This window comes from Lepidochelys olivacea (assembly GCF_965140295.1).
Source record: "Lepidochelys olivacea isolate rLepOli2 genome assembly, chromosome: 6".
NCBI classification, from domain to species: Eukaryota; Metazoa; Chordata; order Testudines; family Cheloniidae; genus Lepidochelys; species Lepidochelys olivacea.
Window position 1 is genome coordinate 118776571 of NC_140416.1, and position 26742 is coordinate 118803312.

General features: G+C 39.9%; 1 protein-coding gene across 2 annotated transcripts; it reads right to left on the reverse strand.

The window, feature by feature from the left end:
- Positions 1–58: 58 nt before the first annotated feature.
- Positions 59–26332, reverse strand: NAA30 (N-alpha-acetyltransferase 30, NatC catalytic subunit). Of its 2 annotated transcripts, XM_084630527.1 has the most exons (5): positions 26158–26332; positions 25153–25911; positions 16140–16263; positions 13890–13945; positions 59–3348 (listed from the first exon to the last, which is right to left on the reverse strand). In XM_084630527.1, exons 2-5 carry the CDS (start codon positions 25906–25908, stop codon positions 3211–3213), a joined length of 1074 nt encoding a protein of 357 aa, XP_084486653.1. In that variant the 5' UTR covers positions 25909–25911; positions 26158–26332; the 3' UTR covers positions 59–3210. The 2 variants fall into 2 exon arrangements, with proteins under 2 accessions (XP_084486653.1, XP_084486654.1); XM_084630528.1 differs by lacking the exon at positions 26158–26332 and having other exon boundaries at positions 25153–26108.
- Between the last annotated feature and the right edge of the window lie 410 nt (positions 26333–26742).

Here is a 26742-nt window from a genome sequence, read left to right on the forward strand (position 1 = left end):
TTTTACTGGCAATAAAAAAAATCAAACTAGAACATTAAAATGTGCATTTAAAATGATATGCATAAACAACTTAACCATATTTTATTTGACTGCATCTTATTTAGACAGCTTGCACATTCCATAACCTCACCGGTTCTTGTTCTTGCCAAAGGATAAAGGACAGAAGAACATAATCCACGCAAAACAGCAGTCCAATATTTTGAGATACACTTGATATTTTTTAGCTACCCACCTGATCCCCGAACTCCAATATAATTTATGGTCGCATTTCTACAAAACCTGAAAACCTTGTAACTTAGCACTCAGTTTTAGTGATGTCTTGTAGTGCACCGAAACTGGGATGCGCTATGCAATGCCAATTAGATTAGTGGTGAACCTGATAGTCGTAACGTTTTTTCCTTTTTAAAGCATTGTAATGCACACATTTCTGACATGTCAGCCAATAGTAGTATTTCAGGCAATATAAAGTTAAACATAAAAGTGACTTAATACCAACTCCTTAGTTTAGATTTGTCAATGCAAAAAGGGGCAGGGAGCATGTCTTGACAACAAAGACAAAGAACCCCAAGAAACCCTGATTATGCCTTTCTATCTGAAGTACTATTTGAACTGTTTTCATGTTAGTGATAGTCTCACCTTGTTGCAAATTCAGGACATCCCACCCTATGCAACAAAGTGAGACTATACCAATTTTTTGAATACCAATGTGTACAGCTTCAGTATCTTCTGTAGTGAACTGTGTGTGATACAGTAGCAATATTAGACTATTGTAGACAGCACTCTTAAAAGAAAGTTGCCCCCATTTTGCTCAGAATTCTGAAAGTTTGCATGGTGAGAACCACTTCGTGCCACGGCTAGACTGAATTGTATTTGAATTTTGCTCAAAAGTGGTATTTGTGCAACAACCTGTATGAGCTATTGTAAGCTAGGTTCTAATCTGCTTTTAATATTTAAACAGTAGGTGTTTTCAGATTTGACCAGCAGAAGACTTCTCTTCTGCTGTTTTTTAAACAATGAAGCAAGACTGGTTCGCAATTTCCAACACTGGATCCCCTACATAGTCTCCAACAGTTGGTAACAGGACATGAAGTATCTCCTCTCTAGATCATTAGTGCCAAATGAACCACAGTAGTTACCATTTGATAGGACACCAAAACACATATGGGAAATAAAGTTTGTGGTGAAGGTTCAGTTTCTAGTGGACTGAAGTCCATATCACTGAAATCTTAACTAAAATTGGCACCTACTGACAGTATATTCACAAGAGGCCAAGCAATGATTGATTAAGCAGAGTCAATAATATTCTTATCCCTAGAAGTTTTTGAATCAGAACAAGCATGAATTACATTACAGGGTAGTATGGTGGAAACATGCACTGTCACTGACTACACCATACCTGTTCTGTAAATAAGAGTCTTCAGTTTACATTTATTCTGGCACTGTTTTAGAGGATTAATTTCATTTTAGAAATGGAAAAAGTGAAAAGCACAAATGGTGTCCACAAGCAGAGAACTTCCAAGTGCCAATTTTAATTAAAAAAAAAAATCTTTATTTTCAAATACAATTCACAATTTGTACACGGTGAGAAATGCCTGTCACCATGTGAACGTTTGTCTGTGCAAAATAAGGCTGGCTTTCGTTTAAATCCAGTTTTCCTGTAAGGGGATATTTTCCAAACTTACAGGAGGTAGGGTTTTTAAATGTACAGTAATTATAACAATTAAAAAACATGACTCTAACCAAACCCTAAAAACACAGTGTAATAAGGCAAATCTGAAGATTACACTCAGTACAGACGAGCAGACTCATTGAGAGTTCATCCTTTTTTCATGGGTTGCCTAGGTTCTTCCACTTATATAAATAAACCAATGTCACCTTTTTTCAAGATGAAATACAATCCATTTATAAATTTGGTCATATATCACGTTGATCAATCAGGAGAGCATAAACACAGCATTACTGCTGAACAAGTTGATGGCTTAGGGCAAGACCTATATATCCCATTTAAAAAAGGGAAGTCCCTTCTCTGCTACATTTATTTTAAAGGGGAAGGGGGAGGGGGAAGAACCCCCTCAATAACTTAGCTCAAATAAGTTTTGAGAAGGTGAGAGCAGCTAAAAATGGATACAATACACCTTGACATTTATTTCAAAGCTCGAGAACCGAAGATAGAAGCATTTTAGAACACTGAAGCAAAGCAATCTGAATCCAAATCAAAGTGAAAAAATTGTTCTATTTTAAAATAGCTGTTCTTCAGAGCTTCTAGAGATAATTTTGATTAAATAAAATCATACCAATTTACATTAATTTTCTATATATTTTTAAAAATCCCTCTTTTAAAGAAAAAGTGCATCCAAAAGCAGCAGCGATTTACTGGTGACATCAGGTTCTTTTTTCAGCAGCTACTCAAGGTTTTTCAAAATAGCTTAACACTTCTTGCTATAAGAAAAGAAGGGCTTTCCAAACCCTTTTCTGGGAGAAGTATCCAAATTATAAAAATCTGAAATAATTTATTATCAAATTCAGAATTTAAATAAAAGCAGAAGTTTGCTTGCAAAGACAATTGAAAAAAGTAAAAAGAAAAAAGCATGCACTCAAAAATTAGAGGTGAAGACAAATATACTTATCTATACAGGCACTGGCAGACGCAATTTAATTGTTACCGTTACTCATTGTAACACACACCCCACCCTACAATACATTTTTTTCATTCACTAATCACTGAGGTACCAATATTTAAGAATGGAAAATTCAATATTGAAAATAAAACCTAAAATTGAAGCCTTTTTCCAGAAAACTATGGCAAGTTTTGTATGAAATGTTAGTATACTTATAGAATTTTACAATCTAGATTGGCTTTTTTCTGGAACCAAGCATTGTGTTCCACATACAGTGTCTTTGATCAAGTGTTCACTATGTATGTAATACAGTCAGTAGACTTGCAAATGAATGAACATATCTTGGCTATCAACTGGCACGTCTTGCTGGTACCAAAAGAACTCGAAGTTTGAAACAATCTGTTTTAATTCAGAACAAATGCGCCATGCCAAAGTGCAACAAATATGTGCGACACTCAATGAGACACTGACAGATAAGAGCTGCATGGAAATTACTAAGTCCACCTGCAAAGCAATTCTGTACAAATTGCATTGCATGCAAAGGACAACTCTGTGTTGTTGGGAAGTCAGTTGATTGATGTGATGGTTTCTTTTAACGCAGCCACAGTTTAAGACGCAGTGCATCAACTCCATTTAAATAGTATCTGAACAGCCTCTTATCTCGCACAAAACCAAGATTTTCATAAAGTTTCAAAGCAGACTTGTTTGTGATCTCTGTTTCCAAGACAACCTTTAAAGACAATGAAAAAAATAAGTCAATTTTGAGAAGAGTTGCATTATTTCAGAAAAATTATTTACACAGCTATCTGTTCGGTTTTAAAACTCTTCTAGATTAATAGACTAATGTGTACCCATAAACAATTTGTTAATAGAATTAGCTTTTTTTTTTTTTTCTGTTCATTAATTGTCCAAATGGAACCCAATTTTAAAAAATGTGGCAGCTACTCAACATCAATTAAAGTTTTGTGCAATTAAATTTCATCTGTTTGCTGTATTGCTTCAATCAAGTATTTGATATTTGGAATTTATTATTCAAATTGAATGGCTAGGGACCTAAGTCACATGGTACCCTTTCAGTTCTTTCAATGAATGCTCTAACCTTTGTAAACTAATTACACTTTGCCCCAAACAAGTTTAGCTACGTGATTAAATAGATTTGGCAACAGATCCAAGTTTAGCTTTCCATGAACATTTGTTAGATGAAATATTTACATGAACATTTTTTGTGTACAGAAAAAGTGCAAACTCAATCAAAATGACAGCGAGCTGTAGCTCACAAAAGCTTATGCTCAAATAAATGCCACAAGTACTCCTTTTCTTTTTTCAAATCAAAATGAAATTCTAGGCAGATCCTGGACCCCTCAAATGGCTGCTTTCTGCTATACTGAGAATTTGAAAGTGGAAGGCAGCTTGGGTGAAAGTGATCATGAAATGGTAGAGTTCATGATTCTAAGGAATGGTAGGAGGGAGAGCAGCAAAATAAAGAAAATGGATTTCAAGAGTGCAGACTTTAGCAAACTTTAGGTAAGATCCCATGGGAAGCAAGTCTAAGGGGAAAAACAATTGATGATAGTTGGCAGTTCTTCAGAGAACATTATTAAGGGCACAAGAGCAAACTACCCCACTGCGTAGGAAAGACAGGCAGTATGGCAAGAGACCACCCTGGCTTAACCAGGAGAAATCTTTAGTGATCTAAAAATCAAAAGAGTCCTACAAAAAGTGGGAACTAGGTCAAAATACAAAGGATGAATATAAACAAATAACACAAGTATGTAGGGACAAAATTACAAAGGCCAAGTCATAAAACGAGATCGAACTAGCTAGAAGCATAAAGGGTAACAAGAAAACATTCTAGAATACATTAGAAGCAAGAGGAAGACCAAGGACAGGGTAAACCCATTACTCAATGTGGGGTGGGAGAGATAATAACAGAAAATGTGGAAATGGCAGAGGTGCTTAATGATGTCTTTGTTTCAGTTTTCACCAAGAAGGTTGGTGGAGATTGGACGTCTAACACAGTGAATGCCAGTGAAAATGAGGTAGGATCAGAGGCTAAAATAGGGAAAGAACAAGTTAAAAATTACTTAGACAAGTTAGAAGTCTTCACGTCACCAGGGGCTGATTAAATGCATCCTAGAATACTCAAGGAGCTGACTGAGGAGATATCTGATTAGCCATTATCTTTGAAAAGTCATGGAAGATGGGAGAGATTCCAGAAGACTGGAAAAGGGCAAATAGAATGCCAGTCTATAAAAAGGGAAATAAGGACAACCTAGGGAACTACAGACTAGTCAGCTTAACTTCTGTACCCGGAAAGATAATGGAGCAAATAATTAAGCAATCAATTTGCAAACATCTAGAAGATAATAAGGTGATAAGTAACAGTCAGCATGGGTTTGTCAAGAACAAATCATGTCAAACCAACCTGATAGCTTTCTTTGACAGGACAACAAGCCTTGTGGATAGGAGGAAGTGGTAGACGTGGTATATCTTGACTTTACTAAAGCTTTTGATACTTGCATAACCTCCTCATAAACAAACTAACCAAAATGGAGCTACTCTAAGGTGGGTGCATAACTGGTTGGAAAATCGTTCCCAGAGAGTAGTTATTAGTGGTTCAGAGTCATGCTGGAAGGGCATAACGAGTGGGGTCCTGCAGGGATCAGTTCTGGGTCTGGTTCTGTTCAATATCTTCATCAATGATTTAGATAAGGGCATAGAGAGTACATTTATAAAGTCTGTGGACGATACCATGCTGGTAGGGGTTGCAAGTGCTTTGGAGGATAGGATTATATTTCAAAATGATCTAGACAAATTGGAGAAATGGTCTAAAGTCCTTATTGAATTTCATCCTATTTACAAATGCAAAGTACTCCACTTAGGAAGGAACAATCAGTTGCACATGTACAAAATGGGAAGTGACTGTCTAGCAAGGAATACTACGAAAAGGGATCGAGGGGTCATAGTGGACCACAAGCTAAATATGAGTCAACAGTATAACACTGTTGAGGGGGTAAAAAAAACAAACACCATTCTGGGATGTATTCGCAGAAGTGTTGTAAACAAGACACGAGAAGTAATTCTTCCACTCTACTCCGTACTGATTAGGCCTGGAGTATTGTGTCCAGTTCTGGGCGCCACACTTCAGAAAAAAAGTGGACAAACTGGAGACAGTCCAGAGAAGAGCAACAAAAATGATAAAAGGTCTAAAAAACATGACTTATGAGAGAAGATTGAATACATTAGGTTTGTTCAGTCTGGAAAAGAGAAGACTGAGAGGGGACATGATAATTTTCAAGTACATGAAAGGTTGTTGCAAGGAGGAGGGAGAAAAATTGTTGTTCTGAATCTTTGAGGATAGGACAAGAAGCAATGGGCTTAAATTGAAGCAAGAGAGGTTTAGGTTGGACATTAGGAAAAACTTAACTGTCAGGGTGGTTAAACACTGGAATAAATTGCCTAGGGAGGCTGTAGAATCTCCATCATTGGAGATTTTTAAGAGCAGGTTAGACAAACACGTAAGGGATGGTCTAAATAATACTTAGTCCTGTCATAAGTGCACGGGACTGGACTAGATGACCTCTCAAGCTCCCTTCCAGTCCTGTGATTCTATATCGGAAAATTCCTGAGTGGCATGCAGTTTGCCCTACACCACTCCCAGCTAGTCCTGGCATAAGTTGAGCATGGAGAGCCGCTTTTTTCTATTCCCTTGTGCTCTGGCAATTGCTGGATGTGGAAAGGCCCCCCTGGAAGTATGGCAGCCATGTACAATTTACAGCAAACCTGAGCCTGGCTTAAGTTACACTGAGAACCAAATTGGCCCCAAGCACGGGGGAGTACAAAGGTGTCATAATATCAGTGTTGGTTCCACTCTTCATCCCTTTTCTCAGCTGCACTGAGCAGAGCTCTGGCACATCAGAGAATCTAATCTAAATTTGTAAAATATACACACATTTTCACAATATTCTACCAAAACTCAAGCAGATCTTATTTTAACACTAAAAACGGTCTCTGTATGCACAAGAACACACAATACTTGCCCACCAAAATGAAAATGACAAGCTCTTCAGACTACAGATGAATCCATGATGAAGTGAATTTACATATTAAATACAAAAAAGCATTTAATACTATAATGATGCGCATGGTATAGAGACCACAGAATTAAAGCAACATTTTGCATAATATTTGCAGCAAACTATGAATCAATTCTCTTGTTGATGCTCAAGAAAGAGCTTCTAACACTGTCAAACTGTAGCATTTCACATCCACTTTGCAAAGGTACAAATGGCTACACAAAATACAAGACAATGGAAAAGAAAATGTGCTCACCATGAACTCTGAATGCATATACTAAAACATAATACATATTCATTACATTTACAAGTTTGACTAATGGCCAAATCTGAAACATCTCTGACCACATATTCCAGCCATTCATCCCCCTTTAATCCCCCCACAAATAAACCATGTCCTGAGATAGGCACAGCAGGGAAAATTAAAAGGAAGAAAAGGCTAAAATAATTCATTTTTTTAAATAAGCAAAGACAAAGTGATGTAAAATAAAAAAAAATAATATCCAGGGTGATTAAAACATGGTGGTCAGTTTACTGTATCTGTATTTGTAAGACATGTTAATTCAATTCTAAGCCTCCTGGGAAGAATTAGACATTGGGTTTCTGGTTTTCAATACACCTTGTTACTTCGCTGGTATCATCATCGAGACTTCTGACTGGGCTCATTAGTACTACCATATTAATTTGAATTGATTAAATAAACATTGACTCAATCACTTACTGAAATAGTAGCAATTTAGAACTAAAGAATCAATGCTTATTTTCTACTTAATTACAATTAAAAGCCTCAAATTGCTTCTGAGCTCAGATTAAAACAAAGCATTATAGAGGTCAGGAAATACGACCCACATAAGTAACACTGAGCAGGAAGCCCCCTGTCATTTGAACTTTGTCAACAGCATTCGTTCTCACTGAAGTTTAGCAACTTGGCAGAGTACTATAACATGCCTGTGTCCAGTTTCAACTTTGCATATTCATGCTGATTTGCAAGCAATGCCAAAGGGCTGCCAACCACTCCTGCAAGTCACTTATTTAAGAGTGGTTAAATGTTGAAATTCAGGTCTGCTGGAATCCCAATACTTCAGTTCTCCATTCACCAAGACACAATGAAACAGACAACAGTGAAGTACATTTGTTTACATCACACCATAAGAAGGGATAGAGAGTGTCATACAAAGTGAAAAATTACTGAAAAATTAAATAAGGCAGTGAGCTCTGATTTTAAGAATGCCAGCATTTTCAGAGTGGAGAAGAAAAACAAAAAGACTGACTTCTGATGCTCTACAAAGGAACAGCAGCTCTAAATAGGTTCTTTTATAACACCCATCACTGTGGAATCTGAGGTGATAAGTATTTTTGTCCCCATTTTACAGATGGGAAAACTGAAGGAAATAGATTAAATAATTAGAGTACAGCAAATTACTGGTTCATCCAAGAAAAGAACGCTGGCCTCGTTACTCCTAGCCAGTGCCTTGGCCACTGGTCCATGTCACCTTATTACGATTGATACTTACAATTTAGAAGGCTAGTGTAATCTAGTGTAATTTTAACCTTCAATTAAGTATAAAATTGATCAAATATACTGCTGGAAAAAGTTTAATCTTAAACACTGAATAGACAAGATATAAGTACCTTGCAGACAAGAAGGACCTAAGTCACCCTGCTTGAATAAACAATATGCAAGTGATACTGAAATGTGTATTTGCACATAATCAAGAAGCCCAATTACATTCTCTTGGTTGTTTTTGTTCATGCTTCATTTGGTTTGGAGGGGTGTGGTTGCGCAAAGACTTGTCCCATTCCTGTATTCAGTTTCAAATGCAAGACAGCGTGTTCAGTGTTCCCACTCACTTCTGTCCTAGAGCATTTCCTACAACCAATTTGCTTTCGGTGTACAAGTATGCCTGTTAATTCTTTTAATAACTCAGAATCATCATCTCCTCTGTCCACCTGCATGAGTCCTGACCAGCTCAATCAATAGAATAGTATTTTCTACAGACACAAAGTTTCTGAAGAAAGACCATATTTCCAATGAATAATCTGAAATATTTCATGATACCATACATCATCCTTTACAACATATACAATAAAAAAGCCACATTATGATGCAGTATTTCATGTAACCAGATGTCTGGACTCTCGAGTTTTGCTGACTTAAAGTTGTGATCCCAGTGAGGTAAGCAAAGCGTCACACTTTATTGTTTAGTAGGTGTATTTATGATGCTAAAGACCAACCTAGCTGATAATAGTATTCATGGTGACTTTCAGCTGTGGACTGTTATCTGTTTTTCAGTGAGGCTGCTTGTAAAAAGCTGCGATTCCTTTTCACATTTTGTATAAGCAATTTTCTTTCCTAACTTTCAGAAAAATTGTGAGAATGTTAAGTATTTTTAGCATGTACTGCCAATTTATTTTGATTAGTTAGCAGTTATACAGTGCTATGAAGATGTAAGACACTGTGCAAGTACGAAATGTTATACTTCGATTACTATGAAAGATTATACATTAATGAACAATCCATTCTTTCCTTTAAAGAATCAAATTCCCTCAAGAAGGGAAAACAAATCTACAGGATGGCCCTAAATGCTGCAATTTTTCAGCCAGATCTGCTTTAAGGGGAATTTTCAAACAAACAAAGAGTGGTTAAGAGGCCAACTGCCATTGAAAATCATTGAAAATATCCTCCTAAGATATTTTACTAATGAAATGCTTATAACACCTAAGAAGTTGAGTATTCATGAAATCAAGACGACAGATGTATTTGGCTTTTTATCAAACCATTGAGTTTTCACTTTTAGCGGAGTTTGGGGCTATGCAAATATAGTCACAGTAATTCAGGTAATTATGTATTTCAGAGGCATAGCTTTTAAAATTGTTTCCAGTAGACCACATTTTCTACATATTGCTCTCAGATCATGCCAATAAATTATGCTAATTTACCATAATCTACTATAAACTTTGGCTCATTTAGTTTCCCAAAATCTTTAGTCCACAATCTTGAATGATCATCATCAAAATTCACTATCATTAAGTATCTCAGAAAACCATAATGTCAAAAATTACACTAGTGAAATTTAGGGACTTGGCAGAATGTTAAATTTACACACATGAACACGTATTTAAAGTAATCTTTCGCTAGCGGTACATTCTTCAGACTTAAATTTTACCTGTAGCTCAAAATGGCCTTTTGACCAAAGTATGTTAAGCACACAGTGCCTTAGGCCACATCTACCCTTATTGGAAATTGACGCTGCTGTGATCAATGCAGTGGGGGGCAATTTAGCAGGTCTGATGTAGACCCGCTAAATCGACAGCAGCGCACTCTCCAGTCTACTCCACTGGAATGAGAAGAGTCAAGTAAGTCCACGGGAGAGTGTCTCCCGTTGACGCAGCACAGTGTAGACACTGTGGTAAGTCAACCTAAGCTACATCGACTCCAGTTATATTATTCAAGTAGCTAGAGTAGCGTAACTTAGGTCGACTTACTGCAGTAGTGTAGACAAGGCCTCAGATATCCGATTCTACCTGGGGACTTTGTATGTTTGCCTAGTTTGTTACCACCAGCAAACAAAACAGAGATTAAACTTTTTACAGCTACCATTATGCTGTTGCAGCAAACTTTCAAACACCACAAATGGGCACCACCATATACTTTAGGTACTAAATGTACATCACAGTTCACCTACTGTTCCCTAAGATCTACCCCTTGCTCTTCAATACTTTGAAAAGTATTGTACAAGCTTGTCAGATTACTTGCCCAAGTATTACTGGAACATGGTACTTTTGTCACCTTTGTTCCAAGGTAAGATTTACGGGTAAAGTTTCAAAGACGCATCTAAACATGTTTTAAGTGGGTGAACAAACAGGCACTTGGGAAAAACTGATGTTTACACATGGGACAACATGCTCATTTTTCAAGCACACTTTTGAACAAAAATAAGATTTTTTACATTTTTCTCCCTTACTGTTCACTGTATTCTGAGTAGCAGCAGTGAAACTGAACACCTTGTTAATTTCTCTCTGCCACTGATTGGAAAAAAACCAATAGCAGCAGACTACTGCAGCAATCTATAGGTGCAGGAAGACAAGCTGTAATGCTGCATCATTTCATACTTGCTTGGCTATGTACCAATCATAAGGACTAGAAACTTAAGTAAGAATTAAAAAAACTTAAATCTTGCAGAAATGGGTGATATGGGCTTCCTCGCTCATCAGGGGAAGCTTCCCACTCTCCAGTGACGAGCAGGTCTGTGGATTTTTCCAATCCTTGTCATGAGCGAAAACTTTTCTGAAATATATTAGAAGGTTCATAGAATCATAGAATATCAGGGTTGGAAGGGACCCCAGAAGGTCATCTAGTCCAACCCCCTGCTTGAAGCAGGACCAATTCCCAGTTAAATCATCCCAGCCAGGGCTTTGTCAAGCCTGACCTTAAAAACCTCTAAGGAAGGAGATTCTACCACCTCCCTAGGTAACGCATTCCAGTGTTTCACCACCCTCCTAGTGAAAAAGTTTTTCCTAATATCCAATCTAAACCTCCCCCACTGCAACTTGAGACCATTACTCCTCGTTCTGTCATCTGCTACCATTGAGAACAGTCTAGAGCCATCCTCTTTGGAACCCCCTTTCAGGTAGTTGAAAGCAGCTATCAAATCCCCCCTCATTCTTCTCTTCTGCAGGCTAAACAATCCCAGCTCCCTCAGCCTCTCCTCATAACTCATGTGTTCCAGACCCCTAATCATTTTTGTTGCCCTTCACTGGACTCTCTCCAATTTATCCACATCCTTCTTGTAGTGTGGGGCCCAAAACTGGACACAGTACTCCAGATGAGGCCTCACCAATGTCGAATAGACATTGGTTCAAGTAGCCAAAGTTGTTGTATTGTTGCATCACAAGCATCTGGAGGAAGTCACCTACGCCCAGACTTAGTGCCAAGGAAGAGAAAAAATATCAAGACATATTTGCTATATTATTGTAGATAGTTTATATATGTTAATATCTCATAATAATGGATCACAGTGAAGCCTAGAATGTAGCACATTTAACGGGAGAGTTTGAAAAGTATATAAACGACCTAACATGGAAAATTATTTATACAGCAGAGGGGCATAGCATTTAACAAAAATGAAATAGCAGGGTCTATGTGTTGAGGAATTTGTAGTCCACATTAGATTTTACACAGTGAGAAATAAAAACAATAAGGTGTATGGGACAAGGAACACAAAGATTACAATAGGAAAAACTCATGAGATGTACTTAATATTATGTATGTGTCTTATTAGTTCCTCTCATTTTAAAAAAATAATCATTTATTAGTGAAGAAGGATGGTTAGGGCACTAGTTGTGACTCAGAAGATCATGTTACTACTCCCTGCTGTGCTACAAATTTCCTGTGTGACCTTGGGCAAGCTGCTTCACCTATCTGGGTCTCAGTTCCCCATCTCGAAAATGGAGATAATTGCACTTCTCTATATCACAAGGCTGTTGTGACAAATACATTAAAGATTGAGAGGTGCTTAGATACTATGGTAATGGGGGAAATATTGCTATTTATCTGTAAATGGTGATCAAATTCAAGGCCAAACTGGAGATCAGCAATGGAAGACTGATAAAAATGAGGAAGTACTGAAGAAGTATTTGAACAAGGAAAGGGATGTGTAGTGACAGGACCAGGACGTATATTTCAAGAATAGGGGATGACATGGGACAAGACATGGAGCTGCTTATGGGAAAAGGAAATGGAGAGTTATCAAGCTTCATTATGTTGCCAAAGCATAAGTCATAAGTAGGTAAGTGCACATGCAGTTAGAGTAGAGCTCTGAAGGGCCCTGGGAAAGAGGGTTTGAATGAGTTATGGAACAAAATCTGAAGACCACTCAAGGAGGAGGTAGAGGGAAGAGCTGTGGGGGAGGACAACTATTTCAACAGAAGCACATGAGTTATAATTGAGAGGCACAATCCCAGAAATGGGAGGGCCAAAGGAAGCGGATGCAGTAATTGAGGTGAGAGGTGACCACGAAATTGGCAATAAGGATGAAGGGGATAACAGAGAATAAGATTCCGAAGAGATTATAGAAAAAGTGGCAGAGTTTATCAGTAGTCTTGATTTGGGAGGAGGGGGGCAAGGGGGGAAGGGAGAGAAAAAATACGTTCTAGAAGGGTTTGTTTTTGTTTTTTGTTGTTGTTTTTTTTAAAGAAAACCTGCAATTTTTAGTTCAAATTTCCACAACATACCTAAATACTGCATTAGCAGGGTGCACAGCTAATCAGGATACCCAAGAAAGATCAAAGGACTAGCTAACCTCCCTGAGGAACTATGAATATGATTTAGTGTTTTAAATCACTTACATTAAGGACAACAGGTTTATGGTTCTATCCTATTGAGTTAGTGTTAAGGAATAGATAGCTGCGGTAAACAGACAAGCCTGTGAAGAACCTTATTCTCTCCCTCCCTTATTTTTCCTCTTCACCCAATCATATTAAGACTACATTAGTTACTTCTTGTATAGTCAAACAGAACTCATAAGTTTTCATCTAGTTGGAAGAATTTTGCAAAAAAGATGAATAGGGATATTAACAAAATTTAGGATACAGAAAGTAAAGTTTGATTTTATGATACTGCAATAGTTTTACTAAATTCTCTGAAGAGAATACACACTAAATCACTTTGTGATAATTCTATGTTATTGGGAAGTACTCTGTATGGGTTTCTTTTGGAAAATTTGATGATACTCTGATAAGACCATGTTTTACAGTATTACAGTTGATACTGTTTCAGTGTTTAACTTCACATATCCTGAATACAATGAGGAGTTAGGTAGAATAACCGACTCAAATTCCAAAACAAGCTCTCTCTGTTCAACAGAAGCATTTATTCTTAGAATGTTTGGGAGCCCAGAGCACACGAATCAAATTTCAGAAGATGTATCTAACTGTTTAGTGTAGTATATATCAAAAGTATTAACTCTTCTTATTTGTACATTATGTTATAGTTAACTAAACTTAAGTTTGAAAAAATACTCCTCAGTTTGCCTTTTTGAAGGTATCCCATCTCCTACAATAAATGGAAGAATTGCTTACAAGATAATCAAGTGTCTAAAAGAATGCCTACAAAATAAATCCATGGGTATGGAGAATAACACAAACACAGCAGAGAGTACTCCCTCAAAATTTTTGAGCACCTATAAAAACTTACCTCATCACAATCTCCTTCAACCATGGCATAAATAGCTTTCTTAACCAAATTTGTACCTGGAAAATAGATTTTAATAGCATTAAAGTAAAATACAGGTATAGATTTTTTGAAGAGATCTAAATTCAGAGAATCACAGTTTACAGATTACTAATTTTATAATATATATATTAATTACATCCACATATTCCATTTCAATACACAGCACAGTGGCATATAATAGTCACAATACCCAAAACTAGACTGCAGATTCACTGTCTGCTTTCAAGGTTTTGGCATTAAAATTGCCTTTAAGTATATACTAACTATTCTGTATTTGCAAAGACTTCTACGTGGCACCCATGAGAGTATAATAGGTCTACAGGTAACATATACAAGCTTCTCCTTGGAATCTGAAGTTCTTTTCTTTGTCTTTCTGTTGTTATAAACAGGCTTCTCATGTTTAAAAATATCCTCATATTTTACATAATAAAGATGAATTTCAAGACTTGTTTAACTCCCTTTTGTTGCACCTATGATTGGAATCCCCTTTGAACATATTTGAGGAACATTTCTCTTGCAAAAAGATTGCTCTTTAAAAAAAAAAAGAAAAACACACACCCTGAAACAATCTATAGATTGTATATTTAAAATACCAAGTAAATAGATATAGAGGATGAAATTTCACCTCTTACAAAGTTTGATATATGCTGGGGACAGGGAAAGGTAAATCTAATGAGTAGTGATGCTCTTTGTGGGAAAAAAAAACATCTTGAGAGGTACTGAGGGAAGGTACTTTCGATTTGCTTCACGTTAAAAAGTGAAGCCAGTGCTACCCTGATGTGGCATGAACAGGATACAGACGGGGCAGAGAAGGGGAGAAGTCATGCAGAGACAGCACGCTTTGTGGACATAAATGTAGCGTTAGTTGGCATCCCCTTGTACTCCCAAGCATCTGCAGCTAAATTATGGCTGCCTCCTGCATGACAGTGCTCAAGGGAAAGGAGGAAGAGTGATCTCCCTGTATCCTTTCCCCTATATACTACTGTGACTATATTAGGGCAGTCATTATTGGCCCCAAACTTGGAAGCCTATGCCAAAATTTTGCTTTTATAAAAACCAAGACTACATTCAAGATTGTTTGTGCACTTGGGGTGAAACTTGTTTTGATGTTGTGTCATATTTGGAGGAGCTGCAGGAAGAGAAAGGGGTCAGAGAAGCACAACAGAAATATTTTACAAATCTGTCCCGTATTTTTCTGGTGCAAGTCATGCTCTGTCCTCCATAACAAAAACAGAGTTTAAACATACAGGAAGCAAGAGTTTGCTCCATAACGAATTAGTAGCAAAGCATATCCTTGTCCTGAAATGCTGAAATATACATTTTAAGTTTCAAAAGTACTGCAAAATAGGGGACAATGTTTCAAGATGGCCTATTTAAAAAAGTAGTTCAACGTTGATTTGGTAAGTGAAGATAACAAGGAAGAAATTCCTGGCACGGATGTTAAGGAAACTGTCCAACAAACTATCTCAAATTTGGTTGCCTCATAAGAAGAGAGATTTTTTTTAAGTATACATGCTGTAATTAGCTATATGTATGGCTCCCCAAAGGGCAGTATGTGGCTAATTTGATCAAGGGGAGTCAAAGGAAGAATTTACTAAAGCAGCTCACCGGGATAGTGAGTAGGAGGTTGTGAATGGGTTTATGTGCAAACACGGCTACACAAGTTATCCATTTCTTTTCTTATTTGGCACTGACATTTTACAAGAGAAACTGAGGTGGCAGGTTGGGTATCTTTCATTTCAGACCTATGCCAAATTTACCAATTATTTAATACACCCAGGAATTTAAGTGCACATCAAGAATGCTCCAGGAAGGTAGCAAGTAAGTGTTGCTTGTCCAGACTTGGTTTTGGGGAGACTGCTACTACCAGAAAATAGGATTTTTCTTGGGTAAACAGCCTCCTAGTAAAAAAAAAAAGTTCAAGTAAAAAATGAAATAAAATTGTTCATTTTTCATTGGAAATGAACTAGAATTAGTTATTGCAACTCCAAAGTTGTAAAATACAATATGTGACATGATAGTAAGTGTAGACAGTCTCCAAACCACTTCAAGTTACTCTGAGTTAAAGAAAAAAAAGCTTTCTAGGAAAACAAACTTTTACCTCTGCAGAAGCCTGTTGTTATTTTTGTGGCACTCTTCTATTCCAAAAGTTACAACCATCCCAACAGGGTTATCAGAGTTTGAATAAGAACATGGAGAGGCTATTCTTACCAATGCCTTTTCTTCTGTATTTGGAATCCACTGCTAACATGGCTATATAACCTCTGCGGAACATCTTTTTGTGCATATCCAACTTGCAGACGATGGCACCTACACACTCCTCACCTACCATGGCCTTAAAGACAAACAAATATCTATGTACATTCTAAGTATGTGATATACAATGAATGCCAACAAAACAAAAGTGAATTTGTTTGCCTTTTAAATTACAATCTTACGTACACAAAAGTAACAAATAATAGCTTGCACTGTAAAACTGTATATACAGTTCAAACATATATCCAAAGTACAGATGGGAAACTTTATCAACAACACTCTTTATAGTGTTTCTCAAAGTGATATAAAAACCAGAGTTTAAAGTCATTCAACACAGAACTTCAATGGGAGCAGACTTTGTATATAAGACAAGACTCTAGAAATAGGTCCTTCAATCCATCCTTATTTACTCACATTTAAAAATAAAAGACATGGCAGCCTGAGTAAAGAAATAGGCTTAGAAGGATTAGATTTTTATCAACAATTTCACTGTACACATGGAAGCCGACAAAAATTGCATCAACAACAATCTAAATGTACAGATAGGCAAAGCAAAAAAAACCAAAAAAGCCACTGCTTGAGAACTTTCATATATGGATATTTCCTTTGCATATTTTGACACGTTATGTTGACAATCTGTGTTTTAACAGTCTCAAAGTCTACCATTATTTAATAATTGTCTGACATTCCCTGCCCCATAACTCCTTTTATCTATGAAAATTTGAGTATATAAAAATAAAAAAGTTTAAAAATAAACATTGCTATTATCCATCAAATTTATAAAAAATCCAGCTGAATTCTGTCAAGACTAGCGTATAAACTACAAACTGAATTTATTTTTGCATACGATTTTCCATGTTTGTTTACAAAAGCTATGAAAGATTATACTTGTTTTAAGTTTCTGTTAGCAATTTTTTAACCCCAAGAACATAATGGCTCTCATGAAACCCTAATGTTTTATCTTTAACAAGTGTCACTTTTCATTCCAGTAACAAGGAAAAGAAACCATTCAGACAAAAATAGTTTTACCAGTAATTTCATGCTTTTCAAGTACCTTTAATTCAGAGTTCTCATTTACTTAAGAATTCCTCATTAACAGTTACTCCCAGTGACACTTGCCATGAGAGGCATGGTCATGATGACTTAGTCACTCTGAAATACTTCATATTATGAAATGTTAAATAAATGGAATGATTATAATTGCTAACCGCATTCACACAGATTTAACACAATGAGGCTGTGTATAAGTACAAGGATCCATCCAAGTGGCTCCTGTTGCAAGATGAGGACCAAAGTTTCCCTTCAGGAAAAAATATTTTCCTTTAGTCCTTTTAATAGTCCTGCTCATGAGTGGTGGGTTATTATTGTGTCTACACAAATCCACTCGCCAAGAGCCCCCATTGAAGGAGAGGTGCAGCAACTGAGAAATTAGCAGTGGTTGCAGAGTAGCACCATGATATGGGGGGAAAGATTTTATTCCCTTGATTATAACAGTTTATTCAGATTTTGTGTGCAGACTATTGGGCAAAAGTGCATCAAGCACTGAAAGAAGTTTCTAAATTAAACTTAGCAAGAATAATTTTTTTCTTAATGTACCCAGAAGAACTGGTCTACAATTTAGACAAATGGCTTTAAAAAGATCTATTTAAAAAACGGGGGGGGGAGGGGAGAAAACACTTTTGAGATATAACACACCCTACAAGTTGTTTTGCTTCACATTTCATAATTTAAACAGGCAAATCAAGTAAATTTCTTTCCATTTCTTTAAAAGAAAAAACACCTCTTCAACACTAAGACCTAGTATGCCAAGTTTCAGTCCTAGGCAAGTTTTGTATAGCTCAGGCCCTGAGAAACATAAAGCATTACAGTAAATGCTGTTTAATCCGGCATGTTGGGGAAATGGGGGGTGCCGGTAAGTGAAAAAAGCCGGTTAACTAAGATGAAAGGAGTTTGAATGCAGGCGGGGGTAGGGGGCAGATTGAGAGAGAAAGAGAGAGAGAGAGAGTGTGTGTGTGTGTGCGCGTCTGTGGACTCAGGGCAGTGGGTTGGGGTGCGCTCACCTCGGGCAGCTCCCCGCAAGCAGCGACCAATTCTGGCTGCTCACAGGCAGAGGCACAGCAGGCGGCTCTGCGACCTGCTGCCCCCCCGCCCCGAGCGCTAGCTCTGCAGCTCCCATTGGCCGGGAACCGCAGTTCCTGCTGCACCTCCACCTAGGAGCAGTTGGGACAGATCGTCGCTTGCAGGGAGCCGCCCAAGGTGAGCAACCGCCCCCCCCCGGATCCAGCACCCTTTCCCGCGCCCCAACCCCCGTCCCGAGCCCCCTCCCGCACCCAAGCTCCCTCCCAGAGCCCGTGTTGCACACCCCAACCCCCTGCCAGCCCCACACCAACCAGACTATAAATTGGAATTTCAATGAAAATCAGAAATGCTGGTTTATAGAGCTTTCCGGTTGATGAAATGCCAGATAAAACAGCTTATACTGTATATTGGAAGAACTGACAGACTCTTAAATAGTGCTGCTACAATTATGCAGAGTACCTGATGTGATCCCACACTTTGATTTAAAGCAAACACACACCTCTTGTCTTTAAGAGAACATAATGGTGCAAATTACTGTTCACTTAGAATCATACAGAAAACTTTATAGATAACATACTTGATACATGTTGAGAGAAGTGAAATTCGAGATAAACAGGAAATAATAAATGTATATACCAACATTCCATTGGCTACAAATAGTGTTCATTTTTATTTAAAAATAAAACTGCACTACTGATCTAGCAGTTCACTGACACAAAACTGCAGATTCATTGATCTTTGTGGTTACTGTCAGAAAATAGTGATAAGTAACAAAGTGGTATTGTACATGTTTTTCAGAAGATCTTTTCCTGCAGTTCTTAGACAAGGTTCCCAGTGACTCCAGTAGCATTCTGCTTGCATAAGGACTGCAGGATCAGGCCCTTATTTCCCTTTTCCCTCTTACTGAAAGGTGAAAAACCTACTCCAGCACGTAAAATTAATAGTTTAGTTCTCTGGCATTCTGAAGGAGAAAGTGGAAATAGCCTAAATAAAAACAGACTGAAGCAAAAGTGAAATTTCCATAAAGGATCATTTCAGAGCAAATGATTAAGAGCCAAATTCTGCTTTCAAATACATGAATGCAGCTCCCAGTGAAATCACATGTAAGTTTTTAAACAGCAGATTTTGGCCCCAAGACACCAACTCCACAAAACAAGTATTAAATATTCCCAGTACTAAAGGTGTTTGTACTGTGAGATTATTTTTCAAACCTATGTTAGTCTAAATCTCAAAGAGTGTTAACTTGCATAAATTCAATTTCATCATTTGTTACCTGTTTTTTAAGCAAGAAAATTTAAATATTTAACTAAAGAGATGATTTCATCTCATCCACAAATTGCAAGAGTTATTACTAAACTGTCTACATTTTGCTTCACAAGCGTCTACATATGGATTGAAACATTAACTAAAATAAAAACCTAATTAAGTCTTGAAACCAAAGGCTAGAGTGCCTTTCGGAGCCACATATGTCATGTCTCAGGTTTTGCTATCATATCACCAACTGTGAAAAGAGAGGAAGGATGGTCCAGTGGTTAGGGCATTAGCCTGGGACTTGACAGTTCTGCCACAGACTTCCTGTCTGCCCTTGGGGGAGTCACTTAGCCTTTCTGTGTCTCAGTTCCTCCATCTGTAAAATGTGGATAACAGCACTTCCCTACCTCACAAAGGCATTGTGGGCATAAACACATTAAAGACTGAGAGGTGCTCAGATACAATGCTGGGAACCATACAAGTACCTTAGATCAGTGGTTTTCAAAGCCGGTCCACTGCTTGTTCAGGGAAAGCCCCTGGCGGGCCAGACTGGTTTGTTTACCTGCCTTGTCCACAGCTCCAGGCCAGTGGGGGCTGCGGGAAGGGCGCCGTTTCCTGCAGCCCCCATTGGCCTGGAGCGGCGAACCACGGCCAGTGGGAGCCGCGATCGGCCGCACCTGCGAATGCGGCAGGTAAACAAACCGGTCCGGCCCGCCAGGGGCTTTCCCTGAACAAGCGGCAGACCGGCTTTGAGAACCACTGCCTTAGATAGACAGAAGCAACAAAGTATTTCAGTTAAAAAAGTAACAAGCTCTGGAGGAACTTGTGTGTTCTTAACTGAGTTAAGTTGAAATACAAAAAGAAATAGTTGTGGTAGACTGCAAGACTGGGAGTCAGGTGTTTTAAGATCTATTCCTGGGTCTGCAGTGACCTTGCTCTGAAGGTCTGGGCAATTTCCTGGCCTCTCTAGGGTTCAGTTTCAATGCCTTAGTTTTTCCCACTGAAAAGTAGTGAATACTTTTCTCAAAGGGGTCTTATGTTAATGTAAAATGCTTTGAGATCCTTGAATGGAATATGATACAGAAGAAAAACATTAACAGTAATCATAAAAATCTCAATTATAATCATTAGGGATTTATATCCAAACACCTGCAGTCTCTTTACTGGAAGTACAAAAAAATTACCTTTAGAACTTGTAGAATTCAATTGAAACAGAACTACTACTACTGCTAATCACATGAAGTTAAGAACCCTATAAAGGTATAGAACTTGAGTAGGATCTATAGCTGGTTTTTTGGGGTTTTTTTGGGGTGGGGTGGGGGGAGAGGGAGATTTGCAAAAGGTATCAATAATCAGAAAGAAATCTACTTCTATATAATAAGCAACATGTCCTATTTTACCAAATCTTTGAAATAGACCAGGGTTTACTTAACTTGCCCTTTCTAAACTAAAATAAACATCTTCCCTGAGCCCTCTAATGGCAGCCATAAATGGGAGAAGTTTTGTAACTTTAACCATGCCAAAACTAGAAAGTTAAAAAGGAGCTACAATTTTTTTTAAAAATACGCTCACAATTTTGTATGACGTATGAAGCTGTTCTAACTAAAGATGTTATACACAAGGCTGAACTGGGGAAAAACATGTGGTCTTAAGTCATTTTTGATTGAGAAATGATTGCCATGCTTCATTTTTAATTGCCACCATTGTAGAGAAACTGGACCCTCAGAGATGAGAAAAAAAATTACTTTCAAGGCATCTGCAACTTAAGATGGATACCTACATTATCAGAGATGGCCACAAATCTAAGTTCCTAACTAAAGTCAGTTGTTGGGTCTTGTCACAGGCGAAGACTGTCAGTTTGACAGGCCTCTCCTATGACAAGTCAACCTGTGGAACTCTTTGTCAGAGGATGTTGTGAAGGCCAAGACTATAACAGCGTTCACAAAGAACTAGATAAGTTAATGGACGATAAGTCCATCAATGGCTATTAGCCAGGATGGGAAGGGATGGTGTCCCTCGCCTCTGTTTACCAGAAGCTGGGAATGGGCAACAGGGGATGGATCACTCGATAAATACCTGTTCTGTTCATTCTCTCTGAAGCACCTAGTAGTGACCACTGTCAGAAGACAAGATACTGAGCTAGATGGAGCTTTGGTCTGACCATTCTTATGACTTGCACTAGCCTAGTCAATGCAGCCAAATCAATAACATGCTGGATGAAAGAGCCGGTGATCCAGCTTCCCCTCAGCTTCCCCCCTACTCCCTCCAAAGCAGGTTACAGTATTGTATTCCCAGCTGAGTTTTCAGTTCCCTCAGTTTTTAATGTATAAGTTCCTGATTGGTTTCTTACAGCTTCAATGCCCTATAAATTTGAAATAAGAGCAAACTCAAAATTTCCTTTTTGCACTCATGAAGGCCAATTTCCAAGTGTTCCAAGTGTCCTTAGCAACCATGTATGCAGCATTCCTAGTCCACTCCCAAAGAGAAAGTTCTGCTCATTTAGATGCCCAAAGATGTCAACTAGTTAGGATAAGTATGTTGCCCAACATGTTGAAGGTTTCAGCAAGGGATGATTCAGGAAAACATGCCATCCTGGTCTTAACTGAGAGTGGACTTAGCACTTTATCTTGTGAAAGCCACCTCCCTTCAGCATGAAAGAAGTTGCCAGTGAAGGGAACCCATCAGAGCAATGCAAACAGTCAGGTATTCACTGGACAACTTTTAAGAAGTTCACCTCTCTATAAGTTTCCTAAAGGAGTAGTGCAATCTTTGAGGAGTTTTCTTAATTGCCAAGTTCTTGCTGTGCAGGGAAAAACAACGAAGCCATGAAGCATTAGATATGATGTTTTGGTTCTGTAGGCCCAGGTCTCTATTCTTTCCTGTTATCATCTTGACACTGCTCATGCAAATTACAATAGAATGCTCCCCACAAATGTGAAAACTTTGATTCCTGAAATGTCTCAAATATGCATTTGTCTGTTGTGTGTACATAGCTCAGCTTTACAAAAAAAGCAAGTCTTCAACAGACCCTTTAAAAACAAACCTCACAAATGCTAAAATCTGTGCTGCATCAGAGGCGTCAATTGACTCAGCACACTGAAAGGCTTAAGAAGTCTCTTTTCCCAAGTTTTGAAAGCAGTTGCTCCTGAATATTCTCATCCATGTTACTAATATAACATGAAACAAACTTATTTGATAAAGACACTGTTTTCAATTTGTCAGCTGCATTAGACTAACATTTGAAGTCACAAGTGTAAGGTTTTCCACAACTGTATGTGCTTTACACTGTTGTGATTCAGAAATACCAAATCTGAAGGATATCTGTATCAACATTGCCAGTTTGAGTACTCAAGTTTTGTTGTTTTTTTAAGGCTTCAAGTTTTCTCAAAACACACCCTTAAAGATAAACCTAAGGTTTCTTCTTTCCCCTTTGATGCTGCAATCACTTTAAAGACTTTATAGCTCCACAGCCAGCACTTCAGAGCACTCTACATTCTGGTTTTGAATCCACTGATGTAAAACCATGTCTCATGTGTCACGTTCCCACATTTTCTTTGAGAATGTCACTGAATGACTTGTCACTGTCCTTTTCATGGAACAGTCTTCCTAAATCACTCCTTGGCAAGAACTGAGCTCCACAGACTAAACAACATATCCTATAAGATCATGCAATGCTCAACAGTGCCTTCTGGCCTGATTTCTGCTGACACATCCAGCATCCCAATTCAGTGCCGTGTGCACATATGGGTACTTGAGTTTCATGTCACACAAGTGTTTTTAATAGGACTTGTTTTGTATAAGGTAAATCTAGACACACCCAAGTACAGGCTTCATACTATTTTATCAGAAGAAGCTATAGCAGGCTGCTGTACACACTCACATCCTGCACTACTCTGCATCGAACCACTAACTGAGGTTCCTACATTCAACAATATGGTAGTCCAAATAGGATACACCATTATAAGGCTTCTGTTATATATCCATTTTTAACTATTTCACATTTTTTGCACAACTTTCCATACCCCTGCTGTATACCCTTGTAGGGGTCATAAGGCCCACAGTTTTGGAAACTCTAGTACAGACCATTAAATTATGCCCATGGTTAACACAGAAAATATAAGCACATAAGCACCAGTAATCCACAGTAAAGGTATAGTCACATCTTATTCCCATGTAATAATAATTATTCCTGAGTGAATATTTGCAAGCCACATGTGATGAATGAATACTATTGTACATAAAGGAGAAGAGTTTAATAACTTATCAGAAAGAACTTCTGCCTCCACAAAATTAGTTACACCCTGTCTGTAGTGTAATAGCTAGTCTTTAAACTGTTCCCAAAAGATCCATAACATGTTTTTCCTTCTTTTACTTTGTATTCAACTTCATTTCAATATGATAACTGTTATAAAAATGTTTTCATACAAATGTTGACTTTCCTTGTGTAAATGGAAACTACCTATTATCTATTACCAAGGACAATGTTTACAGGATCAAGGCCATACACTTACACACATACTTTGTTTTAAACATAAGTATTCACGTGCATAAAGTCAAACGTGCAGAAACGTCTACAGGATTGAGGTACAAATGTTTCTCTAGACAACTTACATATGGTGCTCACACCCATATGATTAGTGTATAACACTAAACTTTTCATTACTAAAAAAGCTTTAGAACTTACTATGTTTTCTTTAAGATAAAGAAGTTCAAGCCACTGACAAAGGCAGACTAATGGACTATTAGTCTAATATAGCAGGCAGGAAACAAGACTGGATGTGTTATTAGCACAGTATTTGGACATAGCATGACAATTATGTTTTTACATATACTGTGACTTTTGCACTAGAAGATACAGTTGTATTTTATGTTTCATTTTCAACTAGTTTTGCAGATAAAAAGTTTGAGGTTTGCAAAAATTCAATTCCATGATATCTGTCCATCCCATTACATTTACAACTTAACTCAGACCACATCGTATAAGTGAATTACTTTGGACTGTTTTGTACAGAACCTTGAAAAAAGTTATCAAATTAAGTCACAAGACTTGCTAGTTAAGTACTGTTACTTCAATTTTACAAGAGTGGAAACTGAGGCAGAGAATGAAGAAATGAACTGCAAGAGGTCGTAAAGAACATCAGTGTCAATGGGGGGGAGGGATAGCTCAGTGGTTTGAGCATTGGCCTGCTAAACCCAGGGTTGTGAGTTCAATCCTTGAGGGGGCCATTTAGGGATCTAGGGCAAAAATTGGGGATTGGTCCTGCTTTGAGCAGGGGGTTGGACTAGATGACCTCCTGAGGTCCCTTCCAACCCTGATGGTCTATGATTCTATGGCAGGCTTAGAACTCAGGAGTTCCTGGGTTTCAGTCCCACATGCAAACCCCATTACTCTACTTGAATCATTCATTTACGAGCGTGACTAGGTATACTTTCTGAATTGTCTACATAGAGCACCACAGGTGCGCAGAGCACATCACCGGTAAATAAGACAGGGTATTTCCAGAACTCTCTCCATCCCGTGACCATGAAAAAGCATCAGTTGGCAGTTCAAGCTTCCCCATGAATTCCACCCCCCTTCCAACCTGCTCCCTCTACCCCAGACCCTTCCCAACGTCTTCCCTCCTCCCCCACCACTTACCAAAAAGCAAAGCTGTGGCCAGTTGTGGATAAAATATCTATACGTGTAAATGGAGTAGGGTTCAGACAGATCTTTGGTGATCAGTCTCATGATATCGGGCATCTGCAGCTCGGACTCATACCGGACGTATCGTATCGTTAGGTCCTCCTCGGGAGGAGAGTCCGTCCCCGAGCCTTTCAAACTGCAGGCTGCTGCTAAGGATGTGGAGAGCAGCAGCAGAGACTCCTCCTCCTCTTCATCCCCCTCCTCCAGGCCAGGCCCCCCAGCCAGTCCATTGCGGGCTGCAGTGGCGGCCGCCGGCTGGCTCCTGTCCCCTGTGGCTGCCGGGGGCGCAGTCCTGGCCTGGGGCTCCGGGAGGTGGTTGGGGACGGGGGGCGAGCACGGGGCTGCGGCCGGCGGCTGTCCGGAGCCCACTGTTTTGCCGGCTCGCTTGTTCTCCGGCCCCTCGGCCCCCTCCGAGCTCAGGATCTTGCTCTTGAGGGAGGCTCGGAGGTGCCGCAGCTCGGGGCTGAGGAGGCCGTTGAGCTGGTGGTTGTGGTGCGGCGGGTGGTGGTGGTGGTGGAGGAGGCGGTGCTGCTGCGGCGGCGGCCCCCCCTTGCCGCCGCTTCGCGCCTGCGGCGCCTGGCCGCCCTCCTCTTCCTCCTCCTCGTCCAGGGCCCCGGGGCAGGCGGCGGCCCCCCCTCCTCCGGGGAAGGGGGAGAGGGCGTCCCCCGGCGGGGCGAGGAGGCTGCTCGGCCCGGGCGGTACCTCGGCCATGTCCTAGAAGAGAGACCGACACAGACCCAGAGAGAAGGAGAGCGTGAGACGGGGCAGCCGCTTCGCTTCGCTTCCCGGGCCGGGCCGGGCCGGGCGGGGGCGGCGGGGAGCCAACAAAGGTAGAGACGGCCCCCGGCCCCGCCTCACATCGCCGCCAGCGGCGGCTGCCCGGGCTCCTGACCCCGCCGCCGGGCCGCTTCCCCCGCGCGGCCTCCTCCCCGCCCCCCCCCTCCGCCCGCGGCCACTAACCCCAGCGTCTCCTCAGCTCCTCCTCGGCTCCCACTCTCCACTCATCCAGGGGCCGGAAAGCGAGCCCGCCGCTGTCGTACCCACAGCAAAGTTTCCTGTCAGGCTTTGCGACACTTCCCTGCCTGGCGGCTGGCCCTGGTGAGGGACGGGCAGAGGCTGGAGCCGCGTGACAGCGGCAGAGGCCTCGGCCGGGGCGGGGACTGGGGAAGGGAGCGGGGGATGCTGGGCGGGGCCTGCGAGTCGCGTCACTTGTGACCGTCCTTCGAGCAGCAACGAGTCAGCGGCCGCCTCACCCGCCGTGGGCGCACCCCGCTGTTCTGCCTGGCACACACCCCTCCCCCCGCAGCCGCCGTGGGCGCACCCCGCTGTTCTGCCTGGCACACACCCCTCCCCCCGCAGCCGCCGTGGGCGCACCCCGCCGTTCTCCCTGGCACCCCACCCCCGCCGTGGCCGCAGCCCGCCATTCTCCCTGGCACCCTCCCCCCCACAGCCACCGTGAGCGCACCTGGCTGTTCTCAACATCCTCTGGCAAGGAGTTCCACAGATTGACCATAGGTTGTGTGAAGAAATACTTCCTTTTATTTG